We start from the raw sequence: 20,939 nt of genomic DNA on the forward strand, positions 1-20,939 counted from the left end.
GTTGACATTATCTCCTGTCTGTACTACTTCAATGTTCTAATTAGTCTCTATTCCTTACAGTATGTTATCTACACAGCAGTGATAATGATCAGATTATATCACAAAACAAAAAATTAAATCACACAAACACAAGACCGTGGTAGATCTCTTTACCTGAAGTATAAGTCAGAAGTCAGATCCTGGGCTTCCTATTAGACTCAACTTTACTATAGATAGGTAAACCGTATACAGTCATAGTGAGGCTACCCAAAAACCTAGCTTTGATTTTCACAAGGGCTTCAGCACTATATTAGTTTGGCTTATGGTAATGGACAGCAAAGATCTCTCAGAATCATCAAGGTAATGAAGGGAGAACCTTGACTTATGAACTATTTTTAGTAAAAGTGATCTTAGCTGCAAGCCTCTTGGCAGTGGAAATTGATAAACCAAGGCTCATCTCTACGTGTCTCACAAACCCATAGGGTTAAAAATAGTCCAAGGATGCATCAATTAGCCCGGGTATGAAGATGATGAAGATAACATATACACCATAGTGTATTCAGAGATCCTAATCTGCTCTCTCATGATCTAAGTCTAGGGTACATCAATATTAGGGTTAAAATTTACAGTCTGACTTTCAGATTACCTCACATAAAAATAAAAAGTAAAAAAGTAAAGATAAACTAACAAAGATCAGTAGTTTGGAAACCTCAACTATCCAGAAATTAATTGAGAATATAAAAGTTAAAACTAAGAAAAAAAATTAAAAACCTTTTAGATTTTCTAATTTATTTATTCTTCAAATACTTATATAGTCTACCCTGTGCTGGGCACTGTTTTAGGCTCTTGGAACACATCAATAAGCAAAACAGATTTTAAAAAAATATACATGTACTTAAAGAGTGTATAGTTTAACTGGAATAGAGAAAATAAACATAATAAGTGAAAAGTATATACCTTCTGGAGATGATAAGTTCTTTGGTAAAGAATAGAGCAGTATAAGGGTAATTAAGAATTGGATTGGCAGTTTTAATCAGAGTAGTTGGGAGGGCAACATTTGAGCAGGGACTTGAAAGAAGGGAGTTCATCATGTAGATATTGAAGAAAGCATTTTGCAATGGAGAGAATGGCGGGTGGAAAGACCCCATTGGGGTGCTTGATGGGCTAGCTGGAATGGAGGGAGCAAAGGGAAGATCAATAAAACATGAGGTGAGAATGGAGACCATTTAGAGAACTTCAGCTTGTACTCTGAATAAAATAAAGAACCATTGGAAGGTTTTGAATCAGGGAGTGGTGTGTGTGTGTATGTGTGTTTAAATATATTTCCAGTAACATTTACCAGATAAGTGGAATAGAATTAACACTTTTTTAATGAATCCTATATGTCAGTCATATTGTATACAATAGAACTAATATTCATACTTTATTTTCTTTTTTAATTACAGAGGAATATTCAGGCATTCGTTTAAACAGGGGAAGGAAGATAATCAACAATGTCTGTTACTGAGGAAGACCTGTGTCACCATATGAAAGTAGTTGTTCGTGTGCGTCCAGAAAACACAAAAGAAAAGGCAGCTGGATTCCATAAAGTGGTCCATGTTGTGGATAAGCATATCCTAGTTTTTGATCCCAAACAAGAAGAAATTAGTTTTTTCCATGGAAAGAAAACTGCAAATCGAGATATTACAAAGAGACAAAATAAGGATCTCAAATTTGTATTTGATGCAGTTTTTGATGAAACTTCAACTCAATTGGAAGTTTTTGAACATACTACTAAGCCAATTCTTCGTAGTTTTTTGAATGGATATAATTGCACAGGTAATTGTTTCAGTTAGAGTTTAATTTTTCCATCTGATTTCAGTTTTACATTAGAATGGACATCTACTTGGCCCATTCTAAACAATCAATTTTAAGGTGCTTGTTTGCTAAAAATTATTAAATTCAGTAGAATTTCACTGTAAATGTAGCCTTTCTTTGAAATTTAGGCATACATAACATATAATTTGTGGAACTTTCTCTTCCAGAGTCTTGCTATAGTCCCTATAGACAGTCATCTTTTCAATTTCCTATGTTATAAAGCACATGGGTCTTGCAGTTGATGCCAGATTTCTCACAAGTTGTATTCATTAATATTCCCGCTGCTTACCTATACAATTATCTATCCTTGGGGAATAATTGGACATTTCTGAACACTTGGCAAGTTTCTTTACAGAACCAGTTCTCTTTATTGTACCTTGAAAAAAAATGTTAAAAGCCCATGTTAATTGAGTATCATGTACTATTTTAGCATATCTTCAGGCCAGAAAGCATCTCTAGTACTCTGGATAGATCTGTAGTAATTTGCCTTTCAAAATGGCCATGTTTATTTCCTAGAAAGAGACCTAAAGGCCAGTTAATTCAATATTTACAAGGCACTTAACACCATTATTTATATCTTATTTTTGTAATTACCACCATTTACGACATTTTCTTTAAGATACCCTAAAACTGTAACATGTTTCACTGTCTTTCACTGACTCATTCAGTTTTATTACAGAAGACTTACCCTCTTGGTCAAATAAGAATAGAATGTGGTTTATTGATTAGAACTGCTATCATTCTCATTTTTAAGTGTATATTCTTTTCCCCATTCATGAAACTCCATACTGTCTCCAGAGATTTAAATTTTTCTTGACTATAAATGAAAAAATCTCTACCAAACTAATACTGAATCTTTGTTTTCGTCTTGGCTTAATTTTATATTATTATCCAGCTTTCTTAAGACTTTTTGATGTACTGCTAGCTTACATAAACTAGAACAGAATGAAACATGTCAGTTTAATTGATTCTACTGAAAAGTATTTTAGTAGTTTGTTAATATTTGGCTTAGCAGAGAGATTTAACTTTTTAACTTATAAAAATATTTTTACCAGTAATAATAATGAGTTTATATTATGTCTGGTATTTGCCATATGTAATTCAGAGTACCTTTTTGTTTCATTTTGTGTTTGAAGAACACATCACTTTTATGTTATACTGGAGAGAATCATGGAAACAAAATAATTTGCCTAAAACACAAATTTTACAGAGGAATTTCTAAATGACTTCCATTGGAATTCATTCTTTCAGCAAACTTGTAGTGAACATCTGCTTTGTGCCAGGTGATTTGCTAGTTATGAAGGATACACAGCCTCAGCCTTGGAGGAGCTCACAGTCGGAAATACAGTCTGATACATACTAGAATAAAAGGACGTGTAGCATATACTGAGGACTCAAATGAGGGAGTAGATGTTTCTGCCTGTGACAGGGAAGACATGGAAAAGTGCTGAATGTTTAGAACAGGTGTAAATATTCCAGCTGGATTAAGTAGAGGAACTCTTCAGTGGAAAGACAGTGGAGTAGAAAAGAAGCAGCACATGCAGAGAACTTCACACAATCTAGTATACCTAGACCACAGCAAGGAAGAAATAGGCTGGAGACAGTGCCTAGTAATATTCCAAGGCAAGGAATTTGAACTTTCTTATGTAGGGCTGTTGAGCAATTAGGAAGATTTAACATATTCAGATTTTGTTTTCATAAAAAAAAAACACTAAAAAATTCAAAGGGATGGATTAAAGAAGATTGAGACTAGATAGGGAGACTGATAACCGATTAGTTAAAACTTGTAAGATTGCTGTGGAAGAAAGGGAGCAGATGACAGGAGGATGGTACCATTAACCAGAATACAGAATATAGGAGAAGAGTGGATTTGTGCTAAAATTCTCAGGTTTTAAGGATAAGACTCTTAAGTTAATTTTGGACCTGTTGAGTTTAAAGTTATGTTCAGAATATTCAGATTGAACTATCCACTAGACAGTGGATATAGTAATATTGTATGTCATAATAAAGAGCTTTGATCCCTTTTTATAAAAACTCAGTACTTGCATATGGTGCCACTGGAGCTGGGAAGACCCACACGATGCTAGGATCAGCTACTGAACCTGGAGTAATGTATCTAACAATGTTAGACCTTTATAAATCCATGGATGAGATTAAAGAAGAGAAAGTATGTAGTACTGCAGTTTCTTATCTGGAGGTAAGTTGACAGAATCATTCCTTAGTTTAGTCAATAGTATTGAGAAATCTTTAAGAAGTACCATGGCCCATTCAAACTATTCTGTCATATAGAATTTTCTTATGAATATATAGAATCATTAAAATTCCTGGTCTTAAGTATTTGTTACGCATCTTACTCTTTTTCTGCTGAGTATTTTATTTTGGCCTACTTTCTGATTAGCAAGATTAGCACAAAGAACTTCCAGATACCCTTCATCCAGATCCCCCATATGTTAACATTTTATTATCTTTGCTTTCTCCCTCTGTATGTGTGTGTATCTATTTCTTTTTCTGAACTGTTTAAGTTACAGACTTGTAAAAACAGGACATTTTCTTAAATAACCACTGAATAGTTATCAAAATCAGGAAATTAACAATGATTGAACACCAGTACCTAATCTATAAATCTTAATAAGATTTTGCCAATTATTCTGATGATGCCCTTCATTGAAAAAGAAAATCTAAGATCATAAATTGCCTTCAGTTGTTGTATCTTTTTAGTCTCAATCTGGATTTTTCTCTGTGTTTTATGTCACTGTCATAAAACCCCTAATTTGGGTTAGTCAATGATTAGATTCAGGTTATGCACTGGCAGAAACACCATGGAAGTAATGTTGAGTTCTTATAGTAGCATATCAAGAGGCTGGTATGGTTAGTTAGTTCTGTTACTGGCTTTGTTAACTGTGATCCATTTCATTAAGTTGGTCTTGGCAGAATTTCTGTACTAGAAAGATACTACTTTACCCTTTATCCTCTTATTCCTCAAATTTTCATCTGTTACTATTGACATCCACTGATGATTCATGCCTAAGTCAATTATTATTATGATGGTAGATAATAGTGATATTTAAATTCCATCATTTTATCTACATTTATTCCTTGGCTTTTTACTATATGGAAGAACTTTTCCTTTATTATATCAGTGTGGATTCATAGATTCTTAACATTATTTAATAGCTTATAATCCTTTTCCGAAATTATTTATTTGTATGCTCAAATTATGCTAGATTTAGCCAATCAAGGCTCCTTCATGCTGTCTCTTGTGTCCTCATTCTTTGAGGTCTTCTGCCCCCTTTAGTAATAGGTGACATTCAACAAATCATAACTAGGATATAGGCACACTAACTTTGCATTCAGGTAGTGTTTCAGATACCAGTAAAGAAACAAATCCATGATTTTACTGCCTATTCATTTGTGGTATCAGAGAAAAAATTTCTGGTAGTCACAGCTCTTTTGTTGACAACTTGTAGTTTGGTTCCTACTGAGAAAGGTTCTTCACAGTTCAAAAATTGGTCAAGATATGTATGTTGATAAAAATTTTCTTGTCTACAGAACTTGGAAATAAAAGAAATAAAACTCATTTTCTATAGTTAAGTGCTGAAAAAAATTGCTTTGAACGTAGTTGGGTAAAGAACATAGCAATATTCTTTATTTCTTCCTTAGATCCTTTTATAACTGGGCGAATTTTGAAATTTGGTTATTTTTATAATGTTTTTTTAATTGTTTTTTCTTTCTTTTAATCTGCCTTCATTTTATTAATGGTAAGGCAAGGTGTGATCTAATGGCTTTCCACTCAGGCTGTGCACCAGAGTTGGCTTATGGAGGTTTTTAAAAATAGACATGCCTAGGCCTCAGCCCTTGGACATTTTAATTTAATAGGTCTGGATTGTGGCCGAGGCATCTGTTTTTTAAAAGCTCCCAGGTGATTCTGATGTGTAGACTGGCTTGAGAATGGTTGTTCTAATTTTGTATTTTGTATGATTGAAATGGGTAAGGGGAAGCATTTGAAAAGTGACTACTGCTTCTCAGAAAAATAAGAACCAAAAAATTACATCTTCATATTTCACTACTTTTAAGAGTTTTATTACATTTAAAAGTGGTTATCATTCATTGTAGAAAATCTTACCAGGTGTCACTACAGACTATTTATTAGAACATGGAAATAACTTATACAAAATAATTCTTAAAGCCTCAGTCTCTATGCTTTTATAAATCTTATCAGTTGTGGTCATTTGGTTGGCAAGTAGAAAATTAAGTAACTTTAATAAATTCGTAAAAATAGATCAATAGTACTATTTCTATACATTGTTTATAGAAATTACTAAAAAAATTGCTAAAAAATTACTAAAAAAGGAATTGCTTACAGAAATTACTGGGGGAAAAAATTGCCAAAGACCTAAAATAGATGTATATTCAGTACCATGCAGTAGAGTGAGGATATCTGGACTCCCATCCCTACCCTGCTATTACTTTTGTGACCATGAACAAATCACTTAACCTCCTAGGGCCTTAGTTCCTAAAGAGGGGAAAAGGGGTCCTATTATGGGACTTATTATTAAGAATTGCATATTAAATTTAATGTAAATAAAGGAGAAATGAAATAAATACTCTCGATCCTTGAGTATGGGTTTTAACTCTTAAGCTCTAAAATTTAAAAAGTTTTGACTATTTGGACATCATGAAATAATAAACATCTTCAATAAGAACCATGCCACCTCCATATAACTTACTAGAATTTCCCAAGACCACGGGTCCCATTTACTTCCAGAAAATAGGAAAAGGCAATTCACGCTATCTTATTTCTGTTTCACCGTAATCACCAAGTTAGGAATTATGGAGAGAGGGTGTAATGATTCCACCTTTAAATTTCAGTTGCAAACTGAAAACTCTTCTGTTTTTTCAGATGATAGAAAATTAATGGCAACCTGAGATAGAAGGGGTGAGATGAATGCAAATGAGTTGCTGCTTACCTTTAAGATGCAATTCTAATACAACTTTAAGTCAGCAACATGTGTGCTGTCACTGTTATTTCAACATCAATGCTAAAGCAGGGTTTTTTGGGGTTTTTGTTTTGTTTTTCCTTAAGGTATATAATGAACAGATTCGTGACCTCTTAGTAAATTCAGGGCCACTTGCTGTTCGGGAAGATGCCCAAAAAGGGGTAGTCGTTCAGGGATTGACTTTACATCAGGTATGTTTATAAATTTCTTTTTCCTTATTGTAATAATAAGTGTGGTTATTTAGCCATTTACTTATTTTCTGTTGTGTTCAAGAAAGAAGAAAAATAATGAAGTGCAGAGTTAAAATAATCAGAATGTATGTTCAGTATTATTTTGTTTTCCTTTGAAATAATTGAATGAGCTTTTCTTTTTGTAATTGTTTTTGGGCAAGAGGGTTGGGGGGGGTTTTTGTTTGTTTCTTTAGAGAGAGCAAGAGCTCAAGGGGAGGGGCAGAGGGAGAAAGCAGGTTCTACACCCAGGATGGAGCCCAACACGGGGTTCAGTCTCACAACCCTGAGACTATGACCTGAGCCAAAATCAAGAGTCCAACGCTTAACTGACTGAGCCACCCAGTCACTCTAAATGAGCTTTTCTTTTAAAAATCTTGCAAATTTAAACTCTGTATTCTGCTTAATACATTTATATTTTATCTCCTCCAATAGATAAGATTTTATCTTTTTTTTCTCATATAACACCAAAGTATAGTTGACCCTTGAACAACATGGGTTTGAGATGAACAGGTCCTCTTATATGTGGATTTTTTTAATAAATACAGTACACTATACAGCGGCTAACTGAACATAATAAAATAAAATAAATACAGTACTGCAAGTGTATTTTCTCTCTTATGATTCTCTTCATAACATTTCCTTTTCTCTAGCTTCATTTATTGTAAGAATATAGTATATAATAGATGTAATATACAAAATATGTATTAATTAACTGTTCATATAATCAGTAAGGTTTGAAGTCAACAGTAGGTTATTAGGAAAACTTGTGGGAAGTCATAAGTTACATGTGGATTCTCAGTTGCCTGGAGGGGAGATGTGTGTCAGTGCCCTGAACCCCCGCATTATTCAAAGGTCAACTGTATATCATTTGCTTAGTACTATGTAGGAAATATATAATGGGATACAATTTATAGAATGCATTTTTACCTTTTATTTTATCTTTAAAAGTCTTTTTTCTTGTTAAAAGTTTATTAAAAATTTTAAAGATAGATGACTATTTGTATGTTTTTCTTCCACAAAATTTCTCTAGCCCAAATCCTCAGAGGAGATTTTACAGTTATTGGATAGTGGAAACAAAAACAGGACACAGCATCCCACTGATATGAATGCCACATCTTCTCGTTCTCATGCTGTTTTCCAGGTAACGGGCCATTAGACTATTGCTCTTAAAATTTAATTTAAAATAAACAAAGCCAAATTCATGTGGGGTAATTTTCATATATGCAAAGAAAATCCCTTCAGCTGTCTGCTCCTTCCTCAGCATTTCCTTTATTTTGGAGCCTTGAAAAGATTTTATCAAGAATAATCAGAATTGAGATGATGTAAATCAGAAGTATAAATTTTTACTGTGTGAAGATACAGGATAGTAAGGTGGTAGCGTTAAAGGGTTTTTTCCCTTGTGTTTTTTAGTTAGTGAAAATATTTAATCTTTCCTAAGGATAATCTTATATTCAGAGCAAACCTTCTCTTTTTAGGTATAGATTTACGGAAGCAATAAATTGGGGAAAATCTGATTACTTTTTTAAAGATTTCATCACAGGGACCTTGCAAATACTTGCATTCCTTAAGGACATTGATTGCATTGATACAGTTCTTTTTAGGAATACAATTCTAGAAAGAGGTAAAGCATATGTTAGTAGCTATTATTTTTTGTAGTTTATAGTCCTGTTAAAATCCAAATTATTTTATAGCTTCATTCTGGATTATACTAGTGTAACCCAACTTACAGTAAGAAATTGATGTAGTTGAAAGAATTCATATCTGAGGCAGTCAAGTCATTCAGAAAGTCGCCAGCCCATAAAATTTTATTAATCCTTTCTGTTCTTTCCACTAACTCTTCATTTATCAGTAGTCATAAGAGAAATGTTTATCTATGACACTAAAATTTCCCCAAAATGTCTTAGACCCTGCCCTATACGAATATTAACAAAGATCTTTATAATGGAATAATAGCTTATCTTACCAATCTGCTTAATTTATTTCAGTTAAACTACGAATTCGATAAATTATGCTTTACTCTAATGGGCTGAACATGACAAGTATATTTTACTATTTTTTTATGGGATACTTTCTTAATTATAATTACAACAGTTTTGGGAATTAGTATATTCCTACACTTCGGTTTGGGTCAACATTAAAATTCAGCTTTCCTTGAGGAACAATTCCTGGAGACATGCACATTCTGACCACTGTCTTTGGTTTTTGGTTAGGAACATTATTTCTAGAGTACCTGTGCCCCACCCACAACCTCTGATAATTCTATGATCTGGCTCAGGGGTTACCAGAACACAAATGGCAGTTGTTTTGAGCTTCTATCAGATCAGGAGTTATTTGCCCTCTGGTACGTATATAGGAAATCTTTTCATTTTCGAGTTTTTTCCAACTTCCATAATTATTTCTGGTGTTCTTGGATATCAGCCAGTCAGATTATTATACTTTGTTCAGTTTGTTTTTAAAATGAAAATAATTTTGATTTCATGTTCTTTTAAAAATAAAGGGCACGTTTCCCTTTTAATTTTGTTAAATCTTATCCTCATTTTTCCTATTCTCCTGTAATTTCAAAAAGATTTATTTGCGACAACAAGACAAAACAGCAAGTATCAGTCAAAATGTACGAATTGCCAAGATGTCACTCATTGACCTGGCAGGGTCTGAGAGAGCCAGTACTACCAGTGCTAAAGGAACCCGGTTTATTGAAGGCACAAATATTAATCGATCACTCTTAGCTCTTGGGAATGTTATCAATGCCTTAGCAGATACAAAGGTAGGTACTATATGTTTATTTATTTTAAGTATTTTGAAATATTGAAATATGTGTAATTCCTAGGAAGTTACTACTTAAAATAATTTTGTATTAAAGATCTGTTATAAATCATTTCAAGAATATATCAGTAATATTTGTATAGAGCAAAGACTGTAGAAAGTCTGTTATATCAAATAAAACTATGTTTGGTTTGGTTTGGCTGTTTTAATTTCCAGTTTTATAATCAGAATTTGTTGAAAGAAATGTATTGAATATCATATTGATGGTTAATATTTTATGGTACTTTCTCATCACTTATTTTAAACCTGATTATTAAAATGACCATTTAGTGATCACTACACAACAAGCATAACTGGGATAAATACAAAAACTACATTTTAGGAAAACAAATTCTGGTCTGATTAGTATTTTATATACTATAAAATTGGGTTGAATATTAAGAGTTAATTTTTCTTAGGATGAGGGGCTTAAGATATAAAATATAATTAAATCACCTAATAGTATAATGTTTATTAGATGCTTTTAGGGCATTTAAAAATATTTTACATCTACTATATGCCAGAGTGCTTACTAGAACACAGCATATTTGACAACTTCTGTATTGGTAAAAATTACTTCCTTTTCTTTTTTAATTAAAATGTGATCATTAAGTTGAAGCCAGGTTCAAGCTTTGAGAAATTTCTATATTTAGGAAAATACGAGTCAATGAGTGCTAGGAAAATGTTGTATTTTTAATTAGTAAGAGTATATTAAAATGATTTGGGAAGTCTTTTTTAAAAAAGACAAATTCCTGAAATCATGTAAAAGCAAAGATGTTTTCTATATTCTAAGTTAAAATCTCAAACATGTAAGCAGACAGTATGGTATAGAGACTGGTTTTCTAAACTTAAGCCATTTATAGCATTTTTTCCATACCAACTTAATTTTTAATAATTGACTCCTGTTGAATCATTTATGAGTCTGTGTTTAATGCATGTCTTGTACATATAAAATCATTTCAAGTTAACACCAGCAGCGCACGTTCCACACTATTTGGGAAACACTGCTATGGTGGAAAGCACAGTACTCCTGGGAGCTGGAACACCTAGGGCCTATTTCTGGCTGTGAGTTATCAGCCATGTTACCTGAAGCAAGTCATTTCACTTTTTGTTTAGCATCCGTTTTTCTCTTCTGTAATGTGAAAGATTTACATTGTATAACATAAGGTTGCTTTTAGCTTAATATTATAATGTTCTGTTTTTAGGGAAGTGCCTTTTGAAAAATTTGTTTTTTACTTTAAAATCAGAACTGTATCTTTTAAGTAAAGGAAAACCTACAAATATAAGTTCTCCTAGAACTGTGTTGTCCTTTCAGACTAAGTCTCTGTAAGATTATAATTTTAATTTACTTTGTATCCGTGTTAGCTAATTATTTAATGAGAGAAATAGCTCTTTGGCATACAGAATTCTTATTATTTCTATAGTAGATTTGAATAGGGCATCCATTGCCTTTGTATTTTAATTTCTTTTTAAATAATGGAGATTTTTTTTATATGAACATTTTGTTTCTGATAAAGAAAAGTTAATATGGAAAGGTTTTGTTAAATATACCCCACACTCAGTTTTCCCAGTTGTTAACATCTCACATTTATTTATACTGGTATACTTACCACAACTGATTAACCAATATTGATTTTTTTTATTAACTAAAGTTTATATTTATTTAGATGGGAATATAATCTTTAAGTAGTATATTTGTTTTATATATTCACTCAGTAGTTCCATAAGATTCATTATCATCATTTCGATCACCAATTATATCATAAGTCTGGGCAAAGTTGGGCAGTGCTTAAACTCTTAGAGTGAAGTGATAGCAGGTTTGAATTTAAATGTGGAAAATGACATAAGAATTCTTTTTTTTGTTCTTTCAGAGAAAGAATCCGCATATTCCTTACAGAAATAGTAAGCTCACTCGCTTGTTAAAGGATTCTCTTGGAGGAAACTGTCAAACTATAATGATAGCTGCTGTTAGTCCTTCCTCTGTGTTCTACGATGACACGTATAACACTCTTAAGTATGCTAACCGTGCAAAGGACATTAAATCTTCTGTAAGTATGTTTAGTCTGCCTTTGTTGTAAGGGCATTGGATGTATACTATTTTTATAACTTTAAAAAATGTTAATTAGAGTTGTATTTTTACTAAGGAATTAGCAAACAGGGTTAGAAATGTCTTTATTAGCTTGGTTAATTGAGCATTAACTTGGACAATTAAACCATTAAGCACCTTGATTACATATATAATAGATACTATTATTTAGTCTTTTGGGACCTAGGATGCTTTAGTGCCTTTCTCCCTAACCTTTTTCACATCATGGCACATGATATTTTGATGGCACACTGGAATAATTGGTCAGAGCTTTAGCACATTTGTTACAGCCAGAGATAATGTTATCTGCTTTAACTTAGCACCAACCCTTGCTACCTGAAAACCTTGGATATGTTAGGTAATCTCTCCAAGCCTCAGTACTTCATCTGTAAAATAGATGTATCTGCCTCAGTTTATAAAGTAAATAGCCCTTTTAAAATAATTCATGATATTGATGTAACCAATCTCTATATAGCTCTAACCATATAATAATGATTGGTTAGGTCAGTATTTTTGCCAGTAATTTGGGGTGATTAAAAAAATATGTCAACCGTGATATATTTTTAAAATTGCAGGATCTCAGGGTCAGAAAAAACCAAGAGTTTAAGTGGTGTGATGGCTTCTCCTGCTGTTTACCCCTCTGCTACTCCCACTGTATGAAGATGAGAGGGTTATTGTCTTTTTTTTTTATGTTAGTCACCATACATTACATCATTAGTTTTTGAAGTGTTCCATAATTCATTGTTTGCATGTAACACCCAGTGCTCCAAGCAGTGTCCTCCTTAATACCCATCACCAGGTTAACCCATCCCCCCACACCCCCCCTCCCCTCTAAAATCCTCAGTTTGTCTCTCGGAGTCCATAGTCTCTCATGGTTCATCTCTCCCTCCGATTCCCCCTCCCTTCATTTTTCCCTTCCTTCTCCTAATGTCCTCCATGCTCTTCCTTATGTTCCACAAATAAGTGAAACCATATGATAACTGACTTTCTCTGCTTGGCTTATGTCACTTAGCATAATCTCCTCCAGTCCCATCCATGTTGGTGTAAAAGTTGGGTATTCATCCTTTCTGATGGCTGAGTAATATTCCATTGTATATATGGACCACATCTTCTTTATCCATTCATCTGTTGAAGGGCATCTCAGCTCTTTCCACAGTTTGGCTATTGTGGACATTGCTGCTATGAACATTGGGGTGCATATGGCCCTTCTTTTCATTACATCTGTATCTTTGGGGTAAATACCCAGTAGTGCAATTGCTGGGTCATAGGGTAGGTCTATTTTTAATTTTTTGAGGAACCCCCACACTGTTATTGTCTTTCTTAAAGAAATGTTCATATACTCTATATAATTAATTGGAAAAGGATATTCTCTATGGGAATGCAAAGCTTTTCACACGTTTTTTATGTAGTCCTTACAGCAACCCACTGAGGAAGGCTCTACTTTACAGTTGAGGAATCCCATGCTCAGAATTTTAAGTACCAAAATCTAAATCAGTTAAGTGAAAAGTGGACAGGGCCTCGAAATCAAGTATTTGATATGGTTGATATTCTTTCCACTATTCCATAGCTGCCAAGGAGCCCATACAATTATAAAAAGGATAAAATGTAATAAGAACTCATTAAAAACTAATGAACTTAGAAATTGTTGAAACTTAAAATTATCTCTAAATTTCTTAGAAGTCAGAGGAAAAAGAAAGTGGGCAATTTTTAATTATGTGAAGAATACTTTGTAAGTTCTTAAAAGTACCTTTTCTCAGATAGTAAGACAATTTCTTTATAATTTTACTTATTTTATAAATGTGCTCAGCATATCCTCTTGTTATAGATTTTGAACATAAGTATAATTCATCGTGATTATCACATGATTATAATTGTCACAAATTCTGAATTCATGGAACTGAATAAGAATATGCCATTTTTTTGTATATATAATTATGTGATTATCTCGGCAATCATAATTTCTATCTTTTTAACAGTTGAAGAGCAATGTTCTTAACCTCGACAATCATATAACTCAGTATGTAAAGATCTGTAATGAGCAGAAGGAAGAGGTATGTCTATTCTTTACATTTTATGCTAATTTCCCTTAGTTCCTCATTTATGGGATTTTGCAAACTTAATTGCCTAAAAATTTGACGTTTTTTCCTATTACAGTTGAAAATCTGGCATGTTCAGTTATTTTTCGCAGCTAAAATTTTTCTGTAACCACATATAATAGAGATAAATAATTTGTAATTTAACTAGTGTCTCTCTCTACTAGATCTTAATGTTAAAAGAAAAACTAAAAGCCTATGAAGAACAGAAAGCCCTTACTGATGAAAATAACAAAGCAAAATTAATGATTTCAAACCCTCAGGAAAAAGAAATTGAGAGGTAAAAAAGACATTAAGATCTCATTTTAAGGATTTTATGGTTTTAAAATTTTGTCAGATATTTTATGTTATTATCATTTGTTGTATGTCTTTATATATTCTCAACTGAATTCAGGAAGCCACTGACTACTGCTCTTTATATTTTTCACACTTTGGAGATCAGATCATTTTAATATGTGATTGTGATTATACCAGGACTTAGGTATAAGATGGAGAAAGTAAGGCCAATTATGGCACTTAAGAAATTAGTTTTTTAGCAGTTTTCATATTTTTCTTCTCAGGTGTCTTATTCCATTCAGGCTGCTGTAACAAAATATCACAGACTGCTCTCTTATAACCAAAACAAACAAAATTATTTCTCGTAGTTCTGGAGGTTGGAAGTCCCAAGATCAGGGGGCTGGCATAGCTGGGTGAAGGCATTTCTTTCAAGCTGAAGATTTCAATCCTTGAATCTTCATATGGACTCTGGGAGCTTCTTTTTAAGGTTACTAATCTCATCCACGGTGGGGGCGGAGTTCTGCCCTCATGAACTGATTACCTCCCAAAGGCCCCACCTCCTAATACCTTCACCTTGCATGTTAGGTTTCAACATAGGAATTTTGGGTAACAAACATTTAGGCAGTCTAATCTGGCATAATATCATTATTCGTATAATTCATATAAATTTTATCTACCTTTTCTTGACTATGTATAACTCTAATAATTCATGTATTTAGTTTGTTTAGTTAATTATTTGAAGGAACATCTCTCAGTGATATAAATTCATATAGAATTTTGATAGATTCCCACTAAGCTTTTTAGCAGGTGAATTTTTAAAAAAGAAAGTTGTTAATACAATATTCACAAGTACTTTTCCCCTAAGCAGTTCAGGTAATTTTCCAAATTGTCCCAATGGAATACTAGTTCAAAAGCTGTGAGTAGTTCTAAGAAGGCAATAAGAAATTCCTGGATCAAACAAATTTGGAAATTACTTCTTATTTAAGGAATCTAGATGTTTTCCAAAGTATGTCAGTTTATTAAAGGCTCTGAGAGGTCTTGTAATAAAGGAATCCGTCCAAACTTGATTAAAGTTCAGTGAAGTTAAACTTATTTTACATTCTCCAGAGCCAATGTTCTGTTATCACTAGTATGAAAAACTAACCACAACTTAAACCAATGACTATTCACACTGTTTGGAACTCTAGAGTTTATAGCAGTCTTGATATACATAAGGAAGACTAGTGAATGGTGACTTTCAACCTAGTTTCAGATACAACACCTTTTTTTAAATTTGGATTTGTATATTGAAGTTTACATAAAATACCCTTAATTTGAAAAAAATGTTTTTTTGACTCAGTTGACCCCAAATGCTAAGTGATTAATACTTCTGATAATAATGCTTTAGTTTTGTAGATGGTTTTATAGTTTTTGATGATTTTTAGGCCCATATTAATCTGATCACTCCAACAATCTTTTGAAATTTGAATTGGGATATTGTTTTCTCAAAGATAAGGCAAGAACTATAAATCATCTCCTTCAAATATTAATCTTTTTCTTCCATACTGTGCTATTTTACAAATATCTTAAAGAGGTAATTAAACAGTTATTTCTATCAATGACAATCAGTTTTTCATATAGCATAAAGTTGACCTATATATTGTTATAGTACCAGAGCTCTGTTTATGCTGGAAATTTCTAAAATATTTAGGTTATTTTCTTGTTAATCCCTCCAACAACCCCTTGTCAAAATAAAATTGTTACATTTATGATGCTTTTTGTTATATCCCACCAATCTTACAGTGACTTTTTTTTTTATTTTTTTAAAAAGATTCTATTTATTTGAGAGAGAGAGAGAGTGAGCGACAGAGTGCACAAACAGGGGGAGCAGCAGAGGCAGAGGGAGAAGCAGGCATCCTGCTGAGCGGGGAACCTGATGCGGGGCTCAATCCCAGGACCCTGGGATCATGACCTGAGCCGAAGACAGTCGCTTAACTGACTGAGCCACCCAGTCACTTACAGTGACTTTTAAAAAATAAATGAAGTGAACGTTATTCCTTGTTACACAGTTTACCTTATCAAAGAAAGCTTTTAACTGACATATTATTAGTTGTTAGTTTTCATTTTATTAATCAAATGTGGGATTGACCCACATGCAACCAGATATTCTTTTGTTGATGCAAGTTTGAAAACAAATTTAAAGAAAATTAAAGAAGTCACCAGCTGCTCAAACTTGGACTTATTGCTTGCATGGAATTGTTCAGCGCTATTTAACCAGATCTAGTTACCAGTTAAAATCTTAGTAGACTTGGGCACCTTGGTGGCTCAGTTGATTGAGCGACTGCCTTCGGCTCAGGTCATGATCCTGGAGTCCCGGGATCGAGTCCCGCATCGGGCTCCCTGCTCAGCGGGGAGTCTGCTTCTCCCTCTGACCCTCTTCCCTCTCGTGCTCTCTATCTCTCATTCTCTCTCTCAAATAAATAAATAAAATCTTTAAAATTAAAAAAAAAAATCTTAGTAGACTTTTCTGCAGTTGATGGCTTCAAGTCATTGAACCTTTCCTTCTGATAAAATGATTCAAGAGGGAGATGGCCTGAGCTAGGAAAAAAAACAGTAAAAACTTTAGAGTTTTAATTTGTTCAACATATTTAGCATAATTTCCTTGTATATTATAAAGAAGCTGTAAATATCAGATTATATACCCCATAGCCTTTGTCATTTTCCCTCAATCGAGCCCCGCATCAGGCTCCCTCAGCAGGAAGCCTGCTTCTCCCTCTCCCTTTGCCTCCTGCTCTGCCTACTTGTGCTCTCTCTCCCTCTCTGTCAAATAAACAAGTAAAATCTTTTAAAAAAATTTTAAAAAAAGGAAAGATAATATCCAAGAAGAAATCATAAAAAGAAAGTACAGTTGTTCTTTATACAGAGTAATTATAAAACTTCACTTGTGACTGTATCAAGAAAATTGTGTAGAATTTAATAATCACCATGTATCACCTAAAATTATAGGCAAAGATTTTTATTACTAGTTAGTTGAATGTTTTAAATGACTAGAAAATAGTTATTAGTCAATTCCTTAGTACTCTTTACTGTTTTAAAATGATAGATTTTTTTTTTTTAAATGGAGATCTCTAGAAACCTTTGGTACTTCCTTTTCTTCCATCCTAATCGGTAAACCCCACCAACTAAAATAAGTCTCGACTACAAAATCACAAAATTGACAAATATTTAACTCTGTCCTAAGAAATTATCTTTGAGAATAACTAAAGATAACTTATTAATTCATTTACTGGCATTAGCGTGTTGTAATATAATACAATGAAATTGCAATGTCCATACATACTTCCTCTGAAATATTTATCAGTTTGACAGAACTGCAGTAAAGTCGATGTATTGTGGTTTATAGTCATTCCCAATAGAGTTTCATTAAGAACTCCTGACGTAAATTGGCAGTGTTTTTGCCACAGATCCTTACAAATATATCTAAAATTTTGGCTGAAGAATATTTATTTTTAAATGCATATAATTTGTTACAGTTTTATTTTAAAGGCTTCACAGTTTTTCGAGAGCTTTGTATATGACTGTTCATACTGTTACTGTAGGTCAGACCTGATCTGTGATTTAAAAACATAAGTATATATTTATAAAATTAGAATATTGCTGTGACCAATGTTCTGCTGACCCTGGAGGATACAGAATTGCAGGTTCCTTTTAGGCCTTGCATAGATTTTTTTGAGCTTGAGGTCTTTATGCATCTGGAGGAGATTGAGTCAAATCCCCCAACTTTGATTCTCCAAATCTTCATCGCCCTTTGGAGGAAAGACACCAGAGTGGCTTTTCTAGGTTTACCACATTGCAAACTTGGTTGTTTTGGGTCCTGGCAGTGTCAGCTGACTCTTAGCCAGGCTGTAGGGGGTACCTAACCGTATGGTGTGTTTTCACTGTAACAAATTCTAAAACTAAAACCTGGCTATCTCACTTTCCCTAGGGGGCCATGGAGGCACCATATGATTATGCCACCCGCTGCTTATTTCTTCACAGTTAGCCAAAATCAAAACAACACACAGTACTGTGTTGCTTTGGGGGCCTTTTAATTGGGATTGTACAGGTTCAAATTATCATCCTTTTCCTACAAACATAATATTTTATTTCTGCTAAGTAGCTGGATTGCATAGACAAAATAGAGTATGAGCTATATAATTATGACTTACATAGAGAGACCTTATAATACCTACATTTTTTAATAATATGATCTTCCTTGGAGAAGAAAAAGAATACAGTAAAAATGAAGTTAATATCCTTTTCCAAACATTTTTGTAATTTAGTAGGAAACAGTCAATAGCCTATTTGCTGTTTGTCATTGAGTCTAATTCTATGAGTGATATATATTCTTTTGTTCATTTATTTGTTAAATAAATTTATTTCACAAAATTAGTCAGATTCTGGGGCGCCTGGGTGACTCAGTCATTAAGCGTCTGCCTTCGGCTCAGGTCATGATCCTGGGCTCCTGGGATCGAGCCCCACATCGGGCTCCCTGCTCAGCAAGAAGCCTGCTTCTCCCTCTCCCACTCCCACTGCTTATGTTCCCGCTCTCACTGTATCTCTCTCTGTCAAATAAATAAATAAAATATTAAAAAAAATTAGTCAGATTCTATAATGTGTTTTATATTTGGTAGATTTCAAGAAATTCTGAACTGCTTGTTCCAGAATCGAGAAGAAATTAGGCAAGAATATCTGAAGTTGGAAATGTTACTAAAAGAAAATGAACTTAAATCATTCTATCAACAACAGTGCCACAAGCAAATTGAAATGATGTGTTCTGAAGACAAAGTAGAAAAGGTATTTATAATTAAATTTTAGACATGTAAACACATAGGGACTTCTAATTCTATAAATGTGATAGATAATGTTATTTAATTACCCATTCACTACAAACACCTGGAAATGCTGGAGGAAATGTATCAAACATTGTTTTAAATTCGTAGTTAAGTGTGCAAGACAGAAAATTAAATTCCTAAGTGTCAGAAAGAAAAAGGAAACCAAATAAAACAAAATCTCAATCGCAATTGTTGCTTCTGTGAGGGTTGATGGAACACTTAACATGAAGTTAACACCCTCACTGTTGGGTACCAAAGGTGGGACAGTGGGAGCGGTAAACCCCAGATGCAGGCAATAATTTACAACTTAGACCAATCGCAGATCTTTTTTTCCAGGAAAGAATATTTTATCACTGACATTGTTAGAATTTCCATTGCATGGTGCTTAGAAAGGCAGACCATCTTTTACTCATTTTTATTATTTCATGCAGTAGTACACTGCCCTCCCTCCCTCCACACACGCAGACCTCTCCCAGTATCCTACCCTTGATGTACACCAGTTCTTAGGTAAGGGACCCAAGGGAGACAGGGTGTTAAAAATGGCAGACCCTACATAAAACTGGGAACCTCAGAGGCCTGTACTCTTCATATTGGTAGTACGCCATGAAGAAACATCTTCCCAATCAGCACGGAAAGATAAGGAACCATGCCTAGGGTAAGAAAAAGTTTCACTTAAAGACTAACTGTTGGGGCACCTGGGTGGCTCAGTTGGTTAAGTGTCTGACTCTTGATCTCAGCTCAGGTCTTGATCTCAGGGTCGTGAGTTCACACCTGTGTTGGGCTCCATGCTGGGCATGGAGCCTACTTCAAAAAAATTTCAAAAGGAAAAAAAAAAGATGTTAAAGACTGCCATTATAGATATTCTTTCCAAGGATTTGCGGTTTGAACTTTTATAATCCATGTGTTTTATTTAGTAAATCCTTAAAGTGAGAAATTAACATAGAAAATGGTATCAGAGCAGCAATAATCTTTGGGGAACTGGGCAGAGCAATACAGAATCAGCCCAGTGAAACAGACCCTCAGTTCAAATCACTAATGAGAACCCACTGTCCAAAATTTAAAAAGCACATGGTGAAACAGTCCACCATAATCAAGTCAGCAGATTTGGCAAATAATGACAGATTTCCCAAAATTTCAAACACTTGAGCAATCTGATAAAAACTATAAAAAAGACTAAAGATGTCAAAGAAGGAATTAATGATAAAGGAATTCAACATCAAAAGAACATACAAAAAGAAAACATACAAAAAAAATGAAATTTCCAGAAATTAAAGATTTATTCACTGAAGTTTAAAAGTTCACTTTAGGGACGCCTGGGTGGCTCAGTTGGTTAAGCGACTGCCTTTGGCTCAGGTCATGATCCTGGAGTCCCAGGATCGAGTCCCACATCGGGCTCCCTGCTCAGCAGGGAGTCTGCTTCTCCCTCTGACCCTCCCCCCTCTCATGCTCATTCTATCTCATTCTCTCTCTCAAATAAATAAAATCTTAAAAAAAAAGTAAATATAAAAAAATGGAAGTTCACTTTATAGGTACAATACTAGGTAGTGTTTTAAATACTTTACATTCATTAACTCAATTCTCAGAAAACCCTATGAGAGGGGCGCCTGGGTGGCTCAGTCGTTAAATGTCTCTGTTCGGCTCAGGTCATGATTCCGGGGTCCTGGGATCCAGCCCCGCATCGGGCTCTCTGCTTGGTGGGAAGCCTGCTTCTCCCTCTCCCACTCCCCCTGCCTTTGCCCCCTCTCTCCGTCAAATAAATAAATAAA

At 33.8% G+C, this 20,939-nt stretch overlaps 1 protein-coding gene across 2 annotated transcripts in view; it reads left to right on the forward strand.

Annotated features, from left to right (window-relative positions):
• Positions 1-20,939, forward strand: part of KIF18A (kinesin family member 18A) — an 80,191-nt gene that overhangs the window by 6,153 nt on the left and 53,099 nt on the right. For both annotated transcript variants that reach the window (XM_025879421.2, XM_073904829.1), the window contains exons 2-10: positions 1,425-1,797; positions 3,876-4,033; positions 6,920-7,024; positions 8,094-8,204; positions 9,630-9,827; positions 11,737-11,913; positions 13,928-14,002; positions 14,212-14,324; positions 18,973-19,135. In XM_025879421.2, the coding sequence (XP_025735206.1) occupies positions 1,473-1,797; positions 3,876-4,033; positions 6,920-7,024; positions 8,094-8,204; positions 9,630-9,827; positions 11,737-11,913; positions 13,928-14,002; positions 14,212-14,324; positions 18,973-19,135 (1,425 nt within the window). In that variant the 5' untranslated portion in view covers positions 1,425-1,472. The remainder of the gene's footprint in view (positions 1-1,424; positions 1,798-3,875; positions 4,034-6,919; positions 7,025-8,093; positions 8,205-9,629; positions 9,828-11,736; positions 11,914-13,927; positions 14,003-14,211; positions 14,325-18,972; positions 19,136-20,939) is intronic.

This window comes from Callorhinus ursinus, unplaced genomic scaffold (genome assembly GCF_003265705.2).
Source record: "Callorhinus ursinus isolate GAN/ISIS: 27379988/994484 unplaced genomic scaffold, GSC_fseal_2.0 scaffold21, whole genome shotgun sequence".
Taxonomy (NCBI): Eukaryota; Metazoa; Chordata; class Mammalia; order Carnivora; family Otariidae; genus Callorhinus; species Callorhinus ursinus.